Source organism: Oryza brachyantha, chromosome 8, assembly GCF_000231095.2.
Source record: "Oryza brachyantha chromosome 8, ObraRS2, whole genome shotgun sequence".
NCBI classification, from domain to species: domain Eukaryota; kingdom Viridiplantae; phylum Streptophyta; class Magnoliopsida; order Poales; family Poaceae; genus Oryza; species Oryza brachyantha.
Genome location: NC_023170.2, coordinates 12,912,042 through 12,930,376, shown reverse-complemented (window position 1 = coordinate 12,930,376; position 18,335 = coordinate 12,912,042). Strand labels below are relative to the sequence as shown.

Here is an 18,335-nt window from a genome sequence, read left to right as displayed (position 1 = left end):
ACACCAATAATAGACACCAAGTGGCCCCTAAAACCCTCACCACTCCTTGCCTACTACCACTTCCACACTGCTGCCTCCCCAAATCTCATATAATCTCATGCCCTTCATTTATTCACATCCATAGTATTATTATTATTATTATTATCTATTTATCCCCATGAATCTCACCAACCACATAACATAGCCAATAACTACCAAACATGGGTGATTAAGCTCCCCACATTGCCATGTTAACAACCATCTAGATCTTGACCATCTCCATCATTAGTGGCAAAGATTTAAGTTAAACAAGCTGGCCAAAGACCAATGTGTGAGGAATTAGCCACACTAATAGTACATCCACATGCAGCTATAGCAAATTAGCAATGAGAGCAAGGCTTAACCTTGAGGTGTATGTGTGCCATGTGCCTCCATTTCGAGCTATATAAGCCTCTCACCGTTGTGCCACTGCACTAGCTTGCTGGCTTGCTGCCTAGCTAGCTACTAGCTCTAGCTCGCCAGTGGCATCGCCGGCACGGCGTCGGATAGATAGATCCGGCCGGCCGATTGGTGGTGCGTGCGGCGGCGATGTCGTCCGGCGGTGGCGTCGCGGAGGAGGTGGCGAGGCTGTGGGACGAGCTGCCGGTGCGGGTGGACTGGGCGGCGGTGGAGGCGCAATGGGCGGGCGCGAGGGCGCTGGTGGTGGTGCCCGCCGTGCGGGCGCTGGTCGCCGTGTCGCTCGCCATGACGGTGATGATCCTCGCCGAGAAGCTGTTCGTCGCCGCCGTCTGCCTCGCCGTGCGCGCCTTCCGCCTCAGGCCGGAGCGCCGCTACAAGTGGCTCCCGATCGGCGCCGCCACCAGCTCCAGCTCCGACGACGACGACAAGGAGGAGAAGGAGGAGGAGGCCGCCGGCCTGGTCGCCGCCGCGTTCCCCATGGTGCTCGTCCAGATCCCCATGTACAACGAGCGCGAGGTGAGCTTGGACCAATGCCACCGATCCCATCCGGATTAACTAGTGATTAGCGCGCTTAATCGTGGGTGATTAACGGCGAGGTGGATTGGATTAATTGGGATGAAGGTGTACAAGCTGTCGATCGGCGCGGCGTGCGCGCTGGACTGGCCGGCCGACCGCGTCGTCATACAGGTGCTCGACGACTCCACTGACCCTACTGTCAAGGTAAGTAACCCAATCATCATCCCCTTTTTTTCAATTAAAAATATTTTATTCCTTCTGTTTTTTCTGCAATTAATATCCAACCATTAGAAATTCATTCGTTCGCAAACAAGTACTTAGAAAAAAACACAAATATATAAGACATGCATGTGAAGTTAGCTATTAGGCTTCCATTTTTGTTGTGGTGTTTAGCATTTTAACTCTTGTGGCCGCCGGCAAACTCGCCGGCGCGTCGGTTGGCAGCGGCGACGCAGACACCGAGGTGACGCGCGCCGGCCTTGTGTGACTCGTGACTCCCCCTCCCCTGCCACGTGGTTAGCGGGAGGTGTCTCTGGCAGGTGGGCCCATGCGTTCCACGCTGTCCGCCACCATGGCTATGATGATGAGATGGCGTGGCGGTGGCGCACGTACATGTGGCCTAGTCTAGTGGCGGCGACGAATGATGCGACGTTCTGGCTGCGAGTGTTCGAAACGCTGTGGGGCTGCCAGGCTGGCAGGCGTTCCCGGGGGCATGAGGGAGGGGAGGGGGAGTGCAGTGCATGTGGCTCTGCAATCAGAGGGTCCAGAATATTGTGTCCGAAACCGATCGATCTTGCTGGGAACAGAAATAATTAGAGAGAGAACAAGCGAAGCTGTAGCTTCACACGACAAAACGGGTAGCGTAGTTGGTAATTGGTATAGGTGTGGAATTCTGGCCGTCGTCGTCGTGATCGATCGATCAATCCGTCGGCATCGATCCCCCGTTCCCACCACTGCCGATGCCCTTCTGCACGGCGGTCCGTCCGGCCCCCTCGCCGCCGTGGATCTGATGGCCGCGCCTGTTTAGATCGGCACCGTCTGCTTCAATTTCGATACCGAAGCCAATAATAAAGCCACGATAAATTGGAATATATACACATGTTATCGTCATGTACGTTGTGGTGGCTGCTGATACGCGGAACAACTTATGATGATGCTGAGCTCGCCACGACCCACAGAAAAATGCATCCCGGCAAATCCGGGTGTCCGGGCCCACCGGTCAGTCAGTCGATGATGCAAGTAGGGCGTAACATGGCCTTTGCACTCCGATACCCACAGAGAGAGAGAGAGTGGGGGGCCATTGTTTAACCGCACCAGGCCCTTGCGTTCATAGCAGAGCAGAGACGGAAAGATCGCTGGAGCCATGTGAGGAGACGTACGTGCCACTGTTTTTTTTTTCTTTCTCTTTCTATATTGACCATGGTATAAATTTTATTATTATCAATTACGAGCATGGATGGTATGATCAGTTTACTACTAGTAACCTCTTCCTGTAATCGCTGCACGTTGACGTTGAACTCGACTCTTCCTCCTCCCTCCACCATCGCTCTCTTAGCTGGTCCCCGTCTCGTTTGATAACGTTTTCTCCCTCCCTCTCTCTGTGATTACAATTAGCACCTCCATTCGTCAACACTGACAGTCCACGCTGCCTATACCCATGGAGTAGTAGTTACATCTGATTGATTAAATCTACTTAGTTTTACATCACCACGTCAAAGGCTACTTCTTTGGAGTATTAGATTTGGAGAGATCTTTTTTTCTTTCACAGAAGATGAACTGTTGTTAGGTTCGGATGCTATTGCTGTGCGCCCACGGACTGACTGTACTCCTACCTGAATATATATCATGGTTAGCAATGTTACAAGTACTATTGCAAAAAATAAAATAAATAATCATAGAGGGAATGTAGGAACAAGAAAAGAGTTTTGTGGACACATTTATTTATCAAACTTATATATGGTGCATTTTTGTGTAAAAGTTTTGTATATAAATCTCATACCTGATCTGTAAAATGAGATTTTAACTTACTAGCTAGTTAATTCAATAATCATTTATACCCTCAAATAACTATCACACGAATGAGATAATCTTTCGATTACAAAATAAATCTCAGCTATCTATCACATTCATCTTTTCACTTCTTCTCATAATTATAAGCCAAAATTTGAATTTTCAACCTTAAATTTAGAGTTAATTTTAGAGTTTTTTTTACTGTATTATAGTCTTGCCTCTTGATCGCTAAAAGTATATATATATATAAGTTTTATTTATAAATTATATTTTTTGTTTATAAATATGTTATATGCCGTTTGGTTTTTCTTCTATCAGTTGCCCCCTATACCGCTTTTCCTGTCAGATCCGGCAGCCGTGTAACCCGCCAGTGCCGTCCGGGATTCGCACCCATTACTATTAGTACACCATCGTGTACAACTACCTTCCCACCTAGGATGCCATGCTCTTCCTGATGCCATGCTTGTGCTGCTGCTAGCTTGATCCTTCTCGCCGCCGTTGTTTTTGGTGTTCATGCAAAAAAAAAAAAAAAATCAAACTCCGGTAACGAGGGTACGAATAACATAATAATATATTAGTATATGATTAATTAATTATTAATTATTAAAAGTATAAAATATATTAATATGATTTTTAAAACAACTTTTCTATAGATTTTTTTTAAAAAAAATACACCGTTTAGTAGTTTCAGTAGACGTGCACACGAAAAACAGGGGTTAAGTTAACTTACCGGGGCGAACGCGTCTCCCTCCATCTAAAAGTATAACCTATAACTAAACTAGACACCGAAATATATTCTCAGAGGAGGGATTATGTCCAATCATGTTACTCCATTCGCCTTACATAATATAAGAATTTTTAAAGCTTGTCACGTCGACTATCAAGGAAACTGGTAGAATTAAATGCGATAGGGTTGTGGAAGAGGAGTCAGATGAGAATTTTAGTTATGAAAGTTTGCGGTTTGAAAGAAAAATATCTACGTAAATATTGTTTATAGTTTATGATAGAGCAAGTATCGACTCTGTTCCATATTATAATACGTTCGGATTTTGCCTACACATACGTTAATACATGAGTAAATCTAAATAAATTTTAAAAAGATTATAATATGGAACCGAGAGGGTACATTTCAATCCTCGAGAGATTTACTCAAAACCTATTCTTGAAGCGGTTTTAACAGAATATAGGAAATGCGAGCTTTTGATTTTCGGCAAGAGCGTTCGTCAATAGCCATCTGCACCAGACGGTTTTGTTTTTGGACTTATATACATAAGTTACATCGCAATTGTACTATAATCATTTTAAAGTTTTTTCACCCAAAATACTGTCAAAATGCTGTATAAAGCTGCTCCAGAAAGAGGGTGGAATTATAGAAGAATTCCGATGCTCTAGATGGGCCTTAGTGGGCTCAATTCTCTCGGGCTTCTGAGGATTTGTAGCATTCGGCCTCTTGGGCCGGGCCTCCATTTCTGTATACTGGGCCACACAGATGAGGTCATCTCCCAGACGGCGGCGACCGGCAAGGGGGCGTCGGCGGCGGCGGCGGCCCTGACGCCGGCGCGGTGGGGATGCGAAGGGAAGACGACGTGGGTAGCGCACTAGCGAGGGTCGTGCGCGCGGGAACGCGTCGTCGTCTCGTGCGTTGGAGGTATCGCAGATTTTGATTCGCGGGATTAGGTTTGCCTTTACTGCTGGTGCGCCATGGTAGTTGGTAGGGAGAAAGATTCGATCTACTAGGAATTTATAATTCGGCTGAATCCGTGTAATTTCTACTGGTATTACTGCATCTCGATCGCTGATTAGCCTGGCGGATCCAGTTTTTAGGGAAGCCCCCAGTAGGTTGTATGATCTGATTGGAAGGAAAAAATATATGGCCCAGCTGAATGCTGAATTGCTGATAATGCAAGATCCATGCTTGGAAGCTCAATTGCTAACGTTTAGAATAGTAGTATGATCATTCTTGCAGTGAACGGATGAACACATTTCCCACTGTTTTCGATTTCGGTTTTTCAGGACTTGGTGGAGAAGGAGTGCCAGAAATGGCAGGGCAAGGGCGTGAACATCAAGTACGAGGTCAGAGGGAACCGGAAGGGGTACAAAGCCGGCGCGCTCAAGGAAGGCTTGAAGCACGACTATGTGAAAGAGTGCGAGTACATTGCCATGTTCGACGCCGACTTCCAGCCTGAGTCGGATTTCCTCCTGAGGACCGTCCCGTTCCTCGTGCACAACTCGGAGATCGCCCTTGTTCAGACTCGCTGGAAATTCGGTCGGTAGCCAGTGCATGCGAATTCCTTTTGCTGTACTCCGAACATCTCAAATTGTAGTTTTGTGTGATAGCTCAGTTGATCTAACTACCTCCATTTTGTGTATGCAGTTAATGCTAACGAGTGCCTGTTGACGAGGTTTCAAGAAATGTCGTTGGACTACCACTTCAAGTATGAGCAAGAGGCAGGGTCTGTGGTGTACTCGTTTTTCGGCTTCAATGGTACAGTCTGTTGATATGTTTACCAGTTAAATGCCTATGTATTTCCTGTAGATAACAAATGCATCATACACGTGCTATTTGAAAAAAATGATCTGAGTTTTTTCGTTGTTACATCTTTTTTACTTCTGTTACAAGGAGCACCTGACAGTTTTAGATAATTCTAATAAACTTAGCTTTTAGACTATGTATGTTAATAGATATGTGGTGACCATTTGAACAAACCAATGATAAATCTGCATTGCAAGTCCAAATAAGAAAACAATAACAATATATGGAAGGACCAGCGTGCAATACTGAAGTGCTTTAAGGAGCACTTGTAAAAAATTGAATGCAGAATTGATGCCTTGGATAGTCCAAGCATCCAGATTAACACATTGTGTAGAACTGTTGGTCTGAAAAAAACATCGGTTTCTCCTTTCAGGGACTGCTGGTGTCTGGAGGATTGCAGCAATTGATGATGCCGGGGGCTGGAAGGACCGGACAACAGTGGAGGACATGGACCTTGCTGTTCGTGCAATGCTTCAGGGATGGAAATTCGTTTATGTTGGTGATGTCAAAGTATGCTGGTGCTCCTTTATTTGCTTGTTAGAAATTAGGTATCCTGACAAGCAACAGACGTAATGATCCACAGAATACCATGATGTTTTGTGGTTAGGTCAAGAGCGAGCTACCAAGCACATTCAAGGCATACCGATTTCAGCAGCACAGATGGTCATGTGGACCGGCAAACCTGTTCAAGAAAATGATGGTAGAGATTTTAGAAAACAAGGTTTGTGTTTGGACTTTGGAATATGCCACCTTTGGTAAATGGATAACATCATCTTATTGGCTTACATGATTACCCTTTTTCCTGCGTAGAAAGTCTCATTTTGGAACAAAGTTCACCTCTGGTATGATTTCTTCTTTGTTGGGAAGATTGCTGCTCACACAGTCACATTCATTTACTACTGCTTCGTGATCCCGGTGTCCGTTTGGTTGCCTGAAGTCGAAATTCCTCTCTGGGGGGTGGTCTATGTTCCTACAGTCATCACCCTCTGCAAGGCTGTTGGAACACCCAGGTTACTTTAGCATCCTGATATTCAAGTTTCAGAATGACAATGTTAATGTCACTGTCAGTTAACACCAGAATTTCTCTCTCTTTCAGTTCATTTCATCTTGTAATACTCTGGGTCCTATTCGAGAATGTCATGTCATTGCACCGGATTAAAGCGGCAATAACTGGTCTTCTAGAGGCTGGACGAGTCAATGAGTGGGTTGTCACCGAGAAGTTGGGAGACACCAACAAGACAAAGCCAGCCACCAATGGATCAGATGCTCTGAAAGTGATCGATGTGGAGCTGACAACTCCACTAATACCAAAGCTCAAGAAGAGGCGAACAAGATTCTGGGACAAGTAAGCAAAATTCATTTTCAGATTCATAGTTAATACGATATGTGTATCTAAAGTGCTAAGTACAATTCTTTACCAACTCGTGAGAATGCATGTGCTTCAAAGGAGACATAACCCTCTAGTTTTTTTCTACTAATGTTGATACCTGTCTTCTTTATGTCAGGTACCACTATTCAGAAATTTTTGTTGGAATCTGCATAATTCTGTCTGGTTGCTATGATGTGCTTTATGCCAGGAAAGGATACTACATATTCCTCTTCATTCAAGGCCTAGCTTTCCTCATTGTTGGTTTTGATTATATCGGCGTGTGCCCTCCTTGAGCAGAATAAGTAGTCATTGATGGAGCCGACATGCAGAATTATGAGAAATTACGTGCAACTAAAGCCGCTCTCCTGCACACATCAACTTCGGAACAAAATTCATCATGGATCATTCTCCTCATCAGTCTTGGTCAGATTTAATTTTTTTGGCCGGGTTGGTCAGATTTGATTGATCCAATCATTCTTTACCACCACAAAGGGTATGAAATAACAGTCATTATTTTGATAATAACAGTATTTACTGATGCATTATGACAGAAGGAGTAGTGCAAAATAGCATTCGAGTTCAGATCCTGTAGAGAAGCATCATACACTTGCAAGAATAACAGAGCTGTACATGAAATAGCGTGCTCTGGCAATTACTATAGACCAATTTAATTAGCCTACCAAATTTTTTTTTGTCAATGCATTGATGTAGTTATTTAAACTGTAATTCAGGATGGGCCATCAGTCTCAGTCTATATAATCTGGTGTAGTAGGCTAAAATCTTGTAAATGTACATTGTTCCTGAACACCAATAATTCTGTCGAAATTCAGACAGAACTTGAAATGAATAAAGTACAGCATGTAAGCATTTCCTCTGAAGTCTGTTCTGATATTTCACTTGATGTGGCACACAGAATACCGGATTTACAGTATTGTGCCAATTTCATTGAATATAGAGTGAGTGTGGTCTGTGCGCTTATATGTGCGCCCAATTATAATGGCATCTCTACGATTTCGTAAAATTATAATGGCATCTTTGCAATTTTTCTATTTTTCTTTGACACGAACCGGTACGGTATTTTGCCAATTTCATTGAATATAGAGCAACAAAATACTGCCCCTAGAGGTAAAAGAGAGTTATACAACGTTCTGCGCCCATACTCTAGCTGCTAAATATGTGCTCCTAATTATACTCTGAAAAAGATAACATATTTTTAATTTGTCTACCTTGATCAAATGAACGAGTTCCTAATCTTGACCACACAACAGATTAATCTATTTGTGTCGAAGGAATAGAAACGGAGACACGGTTGTTTTTCCTATCAGACCAGCAGCAGCATCTTTTCATTTAAAATTAGCAAAGCAAAAGAACTTATTAGCTATTAAAAAATAATTTGCACATAAAGCTTTTATGGGAATATGTGTTTTTAATGATCTAAAAGAAAATGCTGGAAAATAAACTATGATGAAAATGCCTCCAAAATTAATTCCAAATTTTAGTTTTAAAAATCAAAATTTAATTTATAAGTATAAGTATAAGCGAAAAGATGTGTCAACCTATATCCATGACGTGGCGAAAACTTCAACATAGCCTTGGAAGAAAGAAGACATGTGACTAATACAACGGAAAATAATTTTAATGCAGACCTCTATAGTTCATCTTGAGTTTTAATGCTTCAAAAGCCAAGGAAGTGAAGGGGAAAAAACCCTAAAATAACTTTAAAATCAAGGTAAACAAATTGAAAGTTCGCTACGGTTTATAAGTTTATAAGCTTAAGGAGAAGACCCACACTACACTCTTGTTCTCAGCCCACTACCGGCCTATAAGCCCAACGAGGCCCAATAGGCCCAATCTAATCTCGCACCCCGGAAACCGCGCCGCCGCCTGCGGCTCCGCGGGCCGGCAGATCATCGCCACGCTCGCCGGTCGCCGCCGCCGGCTTCCTTCCCCTCCCGCAACCTCGGCGGCTCGCCTCTCGTGCCAAGCCGTATGCCATTCCGTCGACGCCGGCGAGCGCCCCATGGATGCGGGCGTCATCATCCACGGAAGGGAAGCATGCCCGCGCCCTTGTACGGGCGGCGGTTTGCGGATGCCTGCCGGGCGGCGGCTGGTTGGATGCGACGGGACGACGGGTTTGGCCGCGGTTCCGGTCACAATCAAGGTAACGCTGGTTCTGGCTGTTTGCACAGATTGAGATCCCGAGCTGATGATTGTTCCAATCAGGAATCGTGCGTCCAATTCGCTTCAAATTGTTTGCCAAAAGAAAAAAACCCACCTCTAATCCTTGTTCGAACTTGTCTGCTGTCTGATGCTGCAGAGGGATGGTGCCGGGTCTGGAGGAAGTTCCACGTGATCTACCGTTTCTTCCTGCCTGCCTGCTTGCCGCGGATGATTATTCTCCACACAGTCACCTTCTTTGTGGTGGATTGCTCTTTTCAGTGGAGTCAGTGCTCGGCCTCGGCAGTCGGCACACCAAGGTAAAGGAATTGCTGAGCAACATTGTTTCCGGGCAGCTATTCTTTCACACTCGTACAGTTTTAGATGATGCTCTGTGATCACTGCTTCATTCGTTTCATAATGTAAGACTTTCTAGCATTTATTTAGATGTTAATGAATCTAGACATAAATACAAATTATATAAATTCATCAATGGATGAATCTAGATAAGGCTAGAAATGGTTACAATATGAAACGGAGGTAGCACTTCCCTTTCGTGGAAACTCGTATTGCGCTTTTGAGTTAAAAGATGTTTGTGAATACAACATGGGGGAGGGGGTGGCATCCTTTTCTTTGGTGAATGAATGTTGGGAATATAGTAATTTCCATGGTATTTTCCCTTGGCAGCACACTTCATAGTTCACACGTTAAGCCAACATATTCTCGATGAATGGATTTCCTATATGGCAGGGCATATCACATGATTTCCTCTTGCCAATTGATGACAATTCTGAATGATATTGTTCATTGTCCACCTTGTAGGTCCTTCCATTAAATTATTTATTCTTATGTTCTGGGTGTTGCTTGAGAGTGTCATGTCGTAGCACCGTTGTAAAGCTGTCTTCCTTGGCCTCTTCCAAGCAGGAAGGGTCAACGAGTGAGCTTCATTGGCTAAATTGGGAGATAAGATTTGCTCATGACAAAAGCCTGATATTGGCATCTCTAAGAAGTTTCAGTTATGCCTGCAAGTGCTTATTAATATTTCATATCTGATATCTCATGCCACTCGAATAGTGTGTTGGATTAGATATATAGTAGTATTAAGGTCAAAGCGATAGGATATCACAAGCATATGTGCTTGTCTGACAGATAAACCTGTCGACAGACTTAATGCCTTGACAATGAAGCCAAATGCTACAATTAGTTTTACAGATCATAGTGCACATACACGCACATAATCAACAGCATATATCTCTTAAAATTATATGTGCAATGAATCCATTAAACAATTAATGCAAGTGCAGGATTTCACACATACATTTTATTGCAAACCTCACATCCAATGAGGGTGGTGTTTCTTATTCGCCAAAATGTTCTGAAAATTTCATGTTCCAAAAGGGCCTGAAAATTCTTATCTTTTTTATTTGAAAAAAGGCCACCATTTGACATTTGCATGGAGTATAAGACAGTGACTGGTCATCTGGAAAATTACCTGAAAGTAAATGTGTGAAATGTATCAGATGGTTTTATAGGACATTTTAAGGTGGTAGCACAAAGAGAGTGTTATGAATAGTCTTTTCTGTTATTTTCCAGGTTAATCATCTTACAAAAATTTTATGAGCTCTACTTGCTAGGGGATATTCTCTCTGTCTGGAAAGAATAAACAGGTGGTAGGTCAGGTACTGCCTAAGAGACAAACTAGACATTGTTATGATATACTTTACAATCACATGAAAAATTTAGATGATAGTAAAGAAAAACTGAACGGAAATGTGGTCCCTATTAATCACCCTTGTTAATAAGACTGTTATTTTCTTCGCTGGTATTCTCTTGCTATGGCTATGCATACCTGAAAGACTGATACTGTTTCATTTACTACCCTAGCTAGTGGGATCAGCCTAGGCTCCTATCTCTTAACATGTTTCTTTCTTATTCATGCCATGTTGGCAGGCAAATATTTATAATGTGGAAGAGAACTGACAGTTGCCCAAATTGAGCTTCTGGCATGAAGAATTGTTGAATTTGCGCCTTGTTTTTTTAAAGACGTGGGGCTACTTGCTGTCTTGCTCTCAAGCCACCAACTTCATCTGCACTCGGTGAAGGAGTTGCAACATGTATACTGACAAAGACATACATATTTTTCACAAGAGCTTTGCTCTGGTCCTTCCTTTCTAGTACCATGAGATACTAATATCTCCACTCATGCTATTCACCCCATGACCAAGCTGGTACCATGCAATCGTGACCATTCAATCTATCATCATCAACAGTTAGGGTTTTAGTACTGGCTTGATCGTGAGGTGGGTAGCATGAGTGAGGATTTTAGTACCTTACGGTACTGGTCACTCGCAGTACAAAAGGAAGGATCGGAGCAAAGCTCTTTTCACAAACACTAAGGTATGTTCTGTATCTTCATCAGGAAGTCAAGAGCTCAGTTTTAGCAAGTTGCCTTTCAGGTTGTATCTTTAGATTGCACCCCAATGTTATCTCTTATTAGCATCTACATTTTTTTTTGAAATAATCATTACCATCGATCTTGCTAGAAAATGGAAATTGTAATTGCCTGGAAAATTTTAAAAAATGAAGATTCTTTGGTGTGTCATTCAGATGTTATTCTGTTCATGCAAATCTGTTATGAAGTTTGCACTTAGGTGATCAGCTTTCTGCAAACTGGATTACTCCCTGCACTTGTTTACCCATCTGTGCGAAATTAGCCTCCAGCCACTGTAACTTAAATTAATCCATACTGAGCTCGGTTGTGAAAAACCAACCTTGCTCTTTAAATTACACTACAAACCATTTCCATCTTTCATGGCAATCATTCACTGGCTGCATAATCCACACTCCTACAGTTCCTATATATTCTTGCACCTCAAGCATGCCACATGCATCTGCAGCTGGGCCTGCCTCCAATTCCAATTCCATTTTTTTTACAGGGTACGTGAAACACAAGAACCAGATGCATGCATTAGCTATATATATAAATAAAAATAAAATATATATCATCATAGAATGAGGAGCAGCAGGCAGACATTGCTCAAAAGCCTGGGTGCTTGGACCCAGCCTTGGAGGCCACCCCACCAATCATCCACTGCTGCAATGCACTGCACTGCACATCAGAGATGCTTCTGCAGTTCTGCTGCTCCTCCTTCTCTGCATCCTACCTGTTCAGATCGATCTCTGATGAGCTTCCATCCTCTGCTCCTGCATATTCTTCTTGTTCGTCATCGTCATCTTGTTCTTCATCTTCTTCCTCTGTCTGGTGTTGCCTCTGCAGGTAGGGGAAGGCCCTCTTGCCCTGCACCGGCTGCTCGACGGTGCAGTCGCTGGTGTGGAGCCGCTTGGACCCGGCGGCCTTGCTCTCGCCCTCCGACGACGACGACGTTGTCACGCAGCTGTCGGCTGCGGCGGCGGAGCGGCGGTAGCGCCGGGGCGGGGAGGGGGAGGACACGCACTCGATCTCCACGGCGGAGGAGAGCTCCGAGAGCTCCGTCTTGGCGGCCTCCGGCGAGCTTGCCAGGCTGTGGTCGGCGAGGACTTGCTGCGCCCTGCGTAGCACCGACTGCAGGTACCTCCCCTGCGCCTCCATCCTCAGCTGGAGATGTTTCTGGACCTGCCATGGATTGATCAAAGCGTGGTTGATCAGCTCGCCGACGACCACGAAGACGACAGCAACCTGGACGAGCTCTGAAGAACTTGTTTTTCTTTACCTCAATCTGCTCCTGCAGCTTTCTCTGCACTTCCCTCTGCATCTGCATCATGGTTCTGGAAGAATCACAGGGCGCCTTAGCATCGCCGGCGACGTCGTAAGCAATGGTACGTGGCTCATCGGCGGTGCCATCGCCGTCGTAGTCGGCCGGCTGGCGGTCCGACGAGGATGACCGGTCGTTCGGGCCGCCTCCATTGCCGCCGCGGCTTACCGCCTGCCGGTACTTCTGCAGCAGAGAGCATTACACTGTCAGGAACCAGAACTGATGCAGAGTCTGTGAGAAGGTGATCGGCGACTGGGGCTCGCCGGCGGCGAGGCGAGACGGCACCTGGAGGTGGCTCTTGAGGTGGTACAAGGTGAGCCCCGGCTCGGCCATGGCAGTCAGCACGGACTTGGGCGTCGCTCCTGCAATGGCGCCAAGAGGGCGATCAGTCGACCCAGTTTGATCGGAGAAGAAGAAACAGGGGAGGCGAGCGATCATCCGCCGGCACGGAGGCAGGGCAAAGAAGGCGTCTTACTGTCTGCGCCGCCGAGCTCCGCCACAGCGAGGACGAACCGCTCGTGAAGCTGCCCGGTCCACCTGAGTCGCGTCCTGGCACCGGCGGCGGCCTCGCCGGCGTACTGCTGCTGCTGCTGCTGCGACGACATTTCCAGCGAGCCACCACTGCCCACCCCGGTGCGCGGTGTCTCTTCAGGATCGGCGGCCTCACCAGCATCAGAAGCCGCTGCCGGCGATCGATCACCGGAGCCGAGGACGAAGAACAACAAGCTCTCTCTCCACGCACGCACACACAAGCACAAGCACGCTGCTGCTGCTGCTTCTTCCTCCCACTAGCCGTGTGGCTGGACGTCTCCTTATATAGTGAAGCTTCTCTGAGCTAGCTCCGGTCAGTTGGTTCCTTTCCTTGGACTCCACTACTCAGATATATTCTCTTCTTCCTCCTCGTCTTCCTGCCTGCCTGCCTGCCTCTGTGTGCAAGGGAATATATGGTGGTGGTGGTGGTGAGGGGGGGCCAAGGGCAAGCTAGGCCATCTTTTCTTCTCATCTCATCTCATCTCCATACACAAACACAAGGCATCCATGAACATAAGGCGCACACATGTCACTGACTGGCCGGCCGACCGGCTGGCTGGCTACCCTCCCATCCTTAATTGTTCCTCCTTTTGCTTTCACTTCTTTGACCTGAAAGGAGGGAGAATCTTTGAGCAGTAGGCGGGCAAAAGCAAAACAGTTCAACTACATACACGCTTCTCAAAAGGATAGAAATTTTATTTGTGTTTTGTGAGCTGAGAGAGAAAAAGAGATTAAAAAACTTGTAGTAGTAGTAGTAGAAAAGATGGAGAAAGTAGAGAGAGAGAGAGAGAGAGAGAGGAGATGGCATATATATGTGTGCTGTTTGCGCATTGTTCTCTTGCTGTTTTCTCACACTTCTCAGCCCTATCCTCCTTTGCTGGATTCTCAGTGCCCCACCACCACCACCACCACCATCTCCACTCTCTTCCTCTCTCTCTCTCTTCAACTATCACAGCTCCTAGCCTTAGCTAGGGCGATGCAACTTTCCCCCACACACCAAAATTTGCTTCCGAGTGAAGATTAGATAGATGGATAGACAGACAGACAGATATGCCAGGAGTGAGTGTGTGACCATCTTTTTCTTGCTGTAAATTGTAAATAAATAAATAAATAAAAACTGTTAAAAGTGGATGGCATGAATGGAAAAGTTGACAGAGGAAGCAAAAGGGGTTGTTGTTAGATTGGTGAAAGATGAAAGAAAATATCAAAAGAGGGGAGGAGAGCTGGAGAGGAAAGGTTAAAATAAAATATAAAAAAAACAATGAGGAGAGAATCAGAGAATAAATGGTGGTAACCTTTGCGTTTTCAGAGGAGGACCCCAACAGTATCCTGATGCAATTGGCAAACTGCCTTTGGCTTTTCTGATGATAGGGGAATCAAGGAATCTAATCCAGATCTCAGAGCACGGAAGTAATCGGGACTTAGCTATCGGCATGGATCAAAAGGAACCTTCTGTTAAAAGGCAGCCTCTGTGTGTATGTATCTATGTATCTATATATGTGTGCGTGCGTGTGTGTGTGTGGCCATGATCACAAGTGACAACAGGAGATGGTCGTATTCTCTCCATTTCATACTCAGGCCCTCCTTTGAAACCTGAGATATTTTTTCTTCCTTTTTGCAATTTCTACCAGATAAGGGCTAGTATATATTTGCTAGTATGAAATTCTTGCTCACCTAGAATATCTGTGGTGTTCTTTGTTAAGAACTTTTATTGGTCATGGTAGGCCATTTGGTGAACCGAGCACTAATAAGTGAGCCTTTTCATGGGATTTGTAGAGCCAAATGATGAGTGGGTCCAGTGAAAGGACTCATCAGCTTTCACTGTTTTTAGTATCAGTTACTAGTTCTCTACTGAGACTGTCAGTTTGTAATCCAAACTCTAATTTTTCTGGACAGTTTTATTATGGACGTCCTTGAGAGGGAGATGTTGCAGTCTTGCAGAGTTTCTTTTTCCCCCTTGAGTGTCTTGCAGGGTCAAACATCAAAATCAGGGGAATATGTCTGAAAACCAAGAGTAGCAGCAGCAAGGGCATATTCATGCTGTACTTGTGCATTGGCGTCAAGCCGCCCATTGCACCAGAGCTTCAGAGATCACACTGTGCTGCTGGCTGCTGCATCATGCAGGCCATTGCCAAAACTCTCGTGTTGTTCCCATGACAAGTGGTCGCTGACAAAATGCCTGACCTTGCCTTTGCTTGCAAACATATGCAGGCTTGAAAATAACGCACCAGGAAAGGGAATTCAGCGGCATGTACAGGGACAGGTATGGCTTTTGAAGTGAACTAGTCATGCATGGGCAGTTGTTAGATTTCTCATTCACTGCTCAATAATTCATCTACGTTTGTTTTTTTTTTTTTTTGGGGGGGGGGGGGGGGGGTGGGTTACACAAATAGTTACTTCTTGTGAATTATTCTTACCTGTGGCATTTGATTCAGTGAATTCATCTGACCAAGAGTATGCCACTGATGATGTTTCAGACTTTCAGGCCTCTGCAAGATCTGAATGATGTGAAGAGAGGTTGGAATGCAATGCGCTGGGTGATTGAACAGTTCACTCAGAGCAGCGCACGTTGGCCCTCTGAAAGCATAAGTCCTTTTCGCGGTTAGTCCCCTCCTCTCTTAAGCTCGCTGGCGTTGCTGTGTCAGCTCCGCAATTAGCTTCAGGACAAGCGTTTTGTCCACTCATCAAGCAGGATGCTTTGGCCTGCATTGTCTTTGCAGCATTTGCCCTGTTGCTACTAGCTAGCTTGCAAAGAACATCAGCAGTTTATTCCGGCATCTCATGATTGTGCAGCTCGCATGAGCAGTGACTTGCATGGGAGGGCAGCCGCATGTCGAGACCGGTGGCATCTTAGGTGACATCCTAGTGGTTGTCTGAATTTACACCTCGAATATTCATATTCGTATTCGTATTCATATTCATATTCATGTTCATACCAGGAGGGATTGAAAGTGCGAGACGAGGCATCGAGCCAAGATACGGGGAATTTTCTTCCTTTCCTCCGCATCTCGTGTGCCTTTTGTTCATGCTGTGCATCCAATTTAGCATGGAGAAAAAGAAATAAAAGGGCCTGCCAAAAGGCTAGACAGCATTTTGAAAATCAAGAAAGGCTGGGTGGCTTTACTTTAAGCACAATCTGATGCAATACCTGTTTAGAAAAATGGCCTCTTTCTCGCGTGTTTTCTTGCTGCTTTAACATATTCCAGGGCAAGAGAAAAGCAGATTCTTGAATGATGCTGGGCTAGGTGAGGTGAGGGAGGGGAGAAGCAAGCACTGGCTGCCACAACAAGTCACAGGTCATTTTGGCAAAGGTGAGAGCATCATCAATAATTCTCTCTAAAGAGCTCATCAAAGTCTATCATCTGATTTTTAAAGGTATCAAGAAGAAAAGGGGATTGAGAGAGTGTGTGTGGACCCAAGGGAATCGGAAAAGTACTCCGGCAAGATGCCAAGGTAACCCACATGAGGAATTCCTATGCATCTGTCAGTGAAGTAACATGCTTGCCCTGGGCAGGCACATAATTGCAGCATAATTACCTGCCCATTGGGGGTTTGGCTTCCTGTTCTTTTACTTTATTTCATTTCATTTCCTTTATTTTTATTTTTACTGTAAGTAAAGTTTGGGATTTGTTGTACCAATGCCATATTTTGAGTTGAATGCACGGAGCATCCATCTTCTTTCATTTGTCAGGTAAAAGAAAATTACAGCGAATAATTAGGACGGTACCGATGTTTCTGTGCTGCAATTGTTCTTCATTGATCCTTTTTCCTGCTAGAGTTCTTGTGCGCTCTAATGGTTTCACCATGGCCTGTCCATGACCAATCCTTGGGAATCTTGCTTTGTTGACTTTCAGAGAGAAGTTAAAGCTGTGGTGCCCTCAGGAATTTACCGGTGGTTAATCTTGAAGCATAGATCTTAATGAAGAAATCTTTCCTTCAAAGAAAAGGCTGGGAGGTTGTGAAGCAATTTTGATCATAAAAATGGAAAACAAATCTTTTCCTACATAGAGAAACTATTGGATTGATTTTAGTAGCAACCTCAAATATCATGACTTGGTCATGAAGCTAAGCTGTTGGTTAGGTTCTGAATATACTGAAATTTTGCTTTAGAACATATCTCTTCCCACCTCTTCAGATAAGGTAGGCAGGATTCCAATGATCCACAAAAGAAAGGCATTGGCCGAATATTTCATTGAGATAAACCAAAGGGGATCAAAAGGAGGAAGAGGGAGAAAAGAAAGGGGGGATGAGAGTGCATTTGAGTGCTAAGCATTAACTAAAGAAGCTTATCTAGATCAAAACACCACTCAAGTTTTACCAGGTCTTATGAACTAATCCCAGGATGAAAAAAAAATGAGACAACCAACCCATGATTTGATCGATCAGCATTTTGTCGGTGGTTTCTTCTTTCTCTGTACATCTGACACCCATTAACTTGCAGTGTTCAGAGAACAAGTGACCGGCATATCAACATGCATGCTGTGAATAATTCACTCTCTTAGGATGCTTTTGTTCCCTGAATCGCATGTATTGCTTATGAAGATGCCCTGGGAAGAAGTCCTCATGAGCTTGTGGTGCATGAAATTGAGCCAGCTCTCTTTCAGACACCAATTCAACCCTTTTGCTTGTCAGATGCACCAATATCTAGCTTTCCCAGCTGTGATATTCCAGTTTGGAGGATGCACAGCAAGCAGATCGCGACGGATCGAATCACACCGGAATCGAACATTATTGGCTTCCTCAACGAATATTGACTGTTCAGTCTGTCTCAAGTCCAACTTGGAACCAATTATACTGCTCCGTTTCAGACGAAAACTGATGAAATATTCTTCAGGAAGTTTCAGAAACTGGGAAAATCTGCAGGTAAGCTATGTGCTATGCAATGTTCTGAACTCTGCATTTGCAGAAGTTCAGATTCCTTAACTAATCCCTATGCACCTGATCTATCATACTATGCTACATTGAACACCTGTTCTCTAATCTCCATTATCATCTATCTGCAGGAGCCCATCAGAGTGATTGCATTAGG

The 18,335-nt window shown here is 44.7% G+C and overlaps 3 protein-coding genes and 1 long non-coding RNA gene across 6 annotated transcripts; 3 read left to right on the top strand and 1 right to left on the bottom strand.

The window, feature by feature from the left end:
• The first annotated feature begins 251 nt into the window (after positions 1 to 251).
• Positions 252 to 7,788, top strand: LOC102705276 (probable glucomannan 4-beta-mannosyltransferase 11). The gene is made up of 9 exons (XM_040526600.1): positions 252 to 954; positions 1,060 to 1,158; positions 4,978 to 5,230; positions 5,339 to 5,449; positions 5,871 to 6,007; positions 6,105 to 6,218; positions 6,308 to 6,507; positions 6,594 to 6,842; positions 7,003 to 7,788. The coding sequence occupies exons 1-9, from the start codon at positions 568 to 570 to the stop codon at positions 7,157 to 7,159; spliced, it is 1,707 nt and encodes a 568-aa protein (XP_040382534.1). The 5' UTR covers positions 252 to 567; the 3' UTR covers positions 7,160 to 7,788.
• A 973-nt stretch (positions 7,789 to 8,761) lies between these two features.
• Positions 8,762 to 11,610, top strand: LOC107304834. The gene is made up of 3 exons (XM_015840515.2): positions 8,762 to 9,027; positions 9,184 to 9,343; positions 10,974 to 11,610. Exons 1-3 carry the CDS (start codon positions 8,891 to 8,893, stop codon positions 11,001 to 11,003), a joined length of 327 nt encoding a protein of 108 aa, XP_015696001.1. The 5' UTR covers positions 8,762 to 8,890; the 3' UTR covers positions 11,004 to 11,610.
• A 112-nt stretch (positions 11,611 to 11,722) lies between these two features.
• On the bottom strand, positions 11,723 to 13,398 carry LOC102705002 (myb-related protein 2-like). Of its 2 annotated transcripts, XM_040526601.1 has the most exons (5): positions 13,251 to 13,398; positions 13,061 to 13,137; positions 12,734 to 12,958; positions 12,188 to 12,636; positions 11,723 to 11,926 (listed from the first exon to the last, which is right to left on the bottom strand). In XM_040526601.1, exons 1-5 carry the CDS (start codon positions 13,378 to 13,380, stop codon positions 11,896 to 11,898), a joined length of 912 nt encoding a protein of 303 aa, XP_040382535.1. In that variant the 5' UTR covers positions 13,381 to 13,398; the 3' UTR covers positions 11,723 to 11,895. The 2 variants fall into 2 exon arrangements, with proteins under 2 accessions (XP_040382535.1, XP_006660157.3); XM_006660094.3 differs by having other exon boundaries at positions 11,723 to 12,636.
• A 2,391-nt stretch (positions 13,399 to 15,789) lies between these two features.
• Positions 15,790 to 17,191, top strand: LOC107304780. Of its 2 annotated transcripts, XR_005812365.1 has the most exons (4): positions 15,790 to 15,907; positions 16,100 to 16,160; positions 16,246 to 16,617; positions 16,682 to 17,191. It is a non-coding gene; the product is annotated as an uncharacterized LOC107304780 (long non-coding RNA). The 2 variants fall into 2 exon arrangements; XR_001550835.2 differs by having other exon boundaries at positions 16,246 to 17,191.
• The last annotated feature ends 1,144 nt before the right edge of the window (positions 17,192 to 18,335 follow it).

Coding starts and splice junctions, on each gene's coding strand:
- LOC102705002 (XM_040526601.1), bottom strand. CDS start 13,380: ATGTCGTCGCAGCAGCAGCAGCAGCAGTACGCCGGCGAGGCCGCCGCC. Junction 12,959..13,060: donor ACCTCAAGAGCCACCTCCAG/GTGCCGTCTCGC, acceptor TCTCTGCTGCAG/AAGTACCGGCAGGCGGTAAG. Junction 11,927..12,187: donor TCAGAGATCGATCTGAACAG/GTAGGATGCAGA, acceptor AATTGGAGGCAG/GCCCAGCTGCAGATGCATGT.
- LOC107304834 (XM_015840515.2), top strand. CDS start 8,891: ATGCGGGCGTCATCATCCACGGAAGGGAAGCATGCCCGCGCCCTTGTA. Junction 9,028..9,183: donor CGGTTCCGGTCACAATCAAG/GTAACGCTGGTT, acceptor CTGATGCTGCAG/AGGGATGGTGCCGGGTCTGG. Junction 9,344..10,973: donor TCGGCAGTCGGCACACCAAG/GTAAAGGAATTG, acceptor CCATGTTGGCAG/GCAAATATTTATAATGTGGA.
- LOC102705276 (XM_040526600.1), top strand. CDS start 568: ATGTCGTCCGGCGGTGGCGTCGCGGAGGAGGTGGCGAGGCTGTGGGAC. Junction 1,159..4,977: donor CCACTGACCCTACTGTCAAG/GTAAGTAACCCA, acceptor TCGGTTTTTCAG/GACTTGGTGGAGAAGGAGTG. Junction 6,843..7,002: donor CGAACAAGATTCTGGGACAA/GTAAGCAAAATT, acceptor TCTTTATGTCAG/GTACCACTATTCAGAAATTT.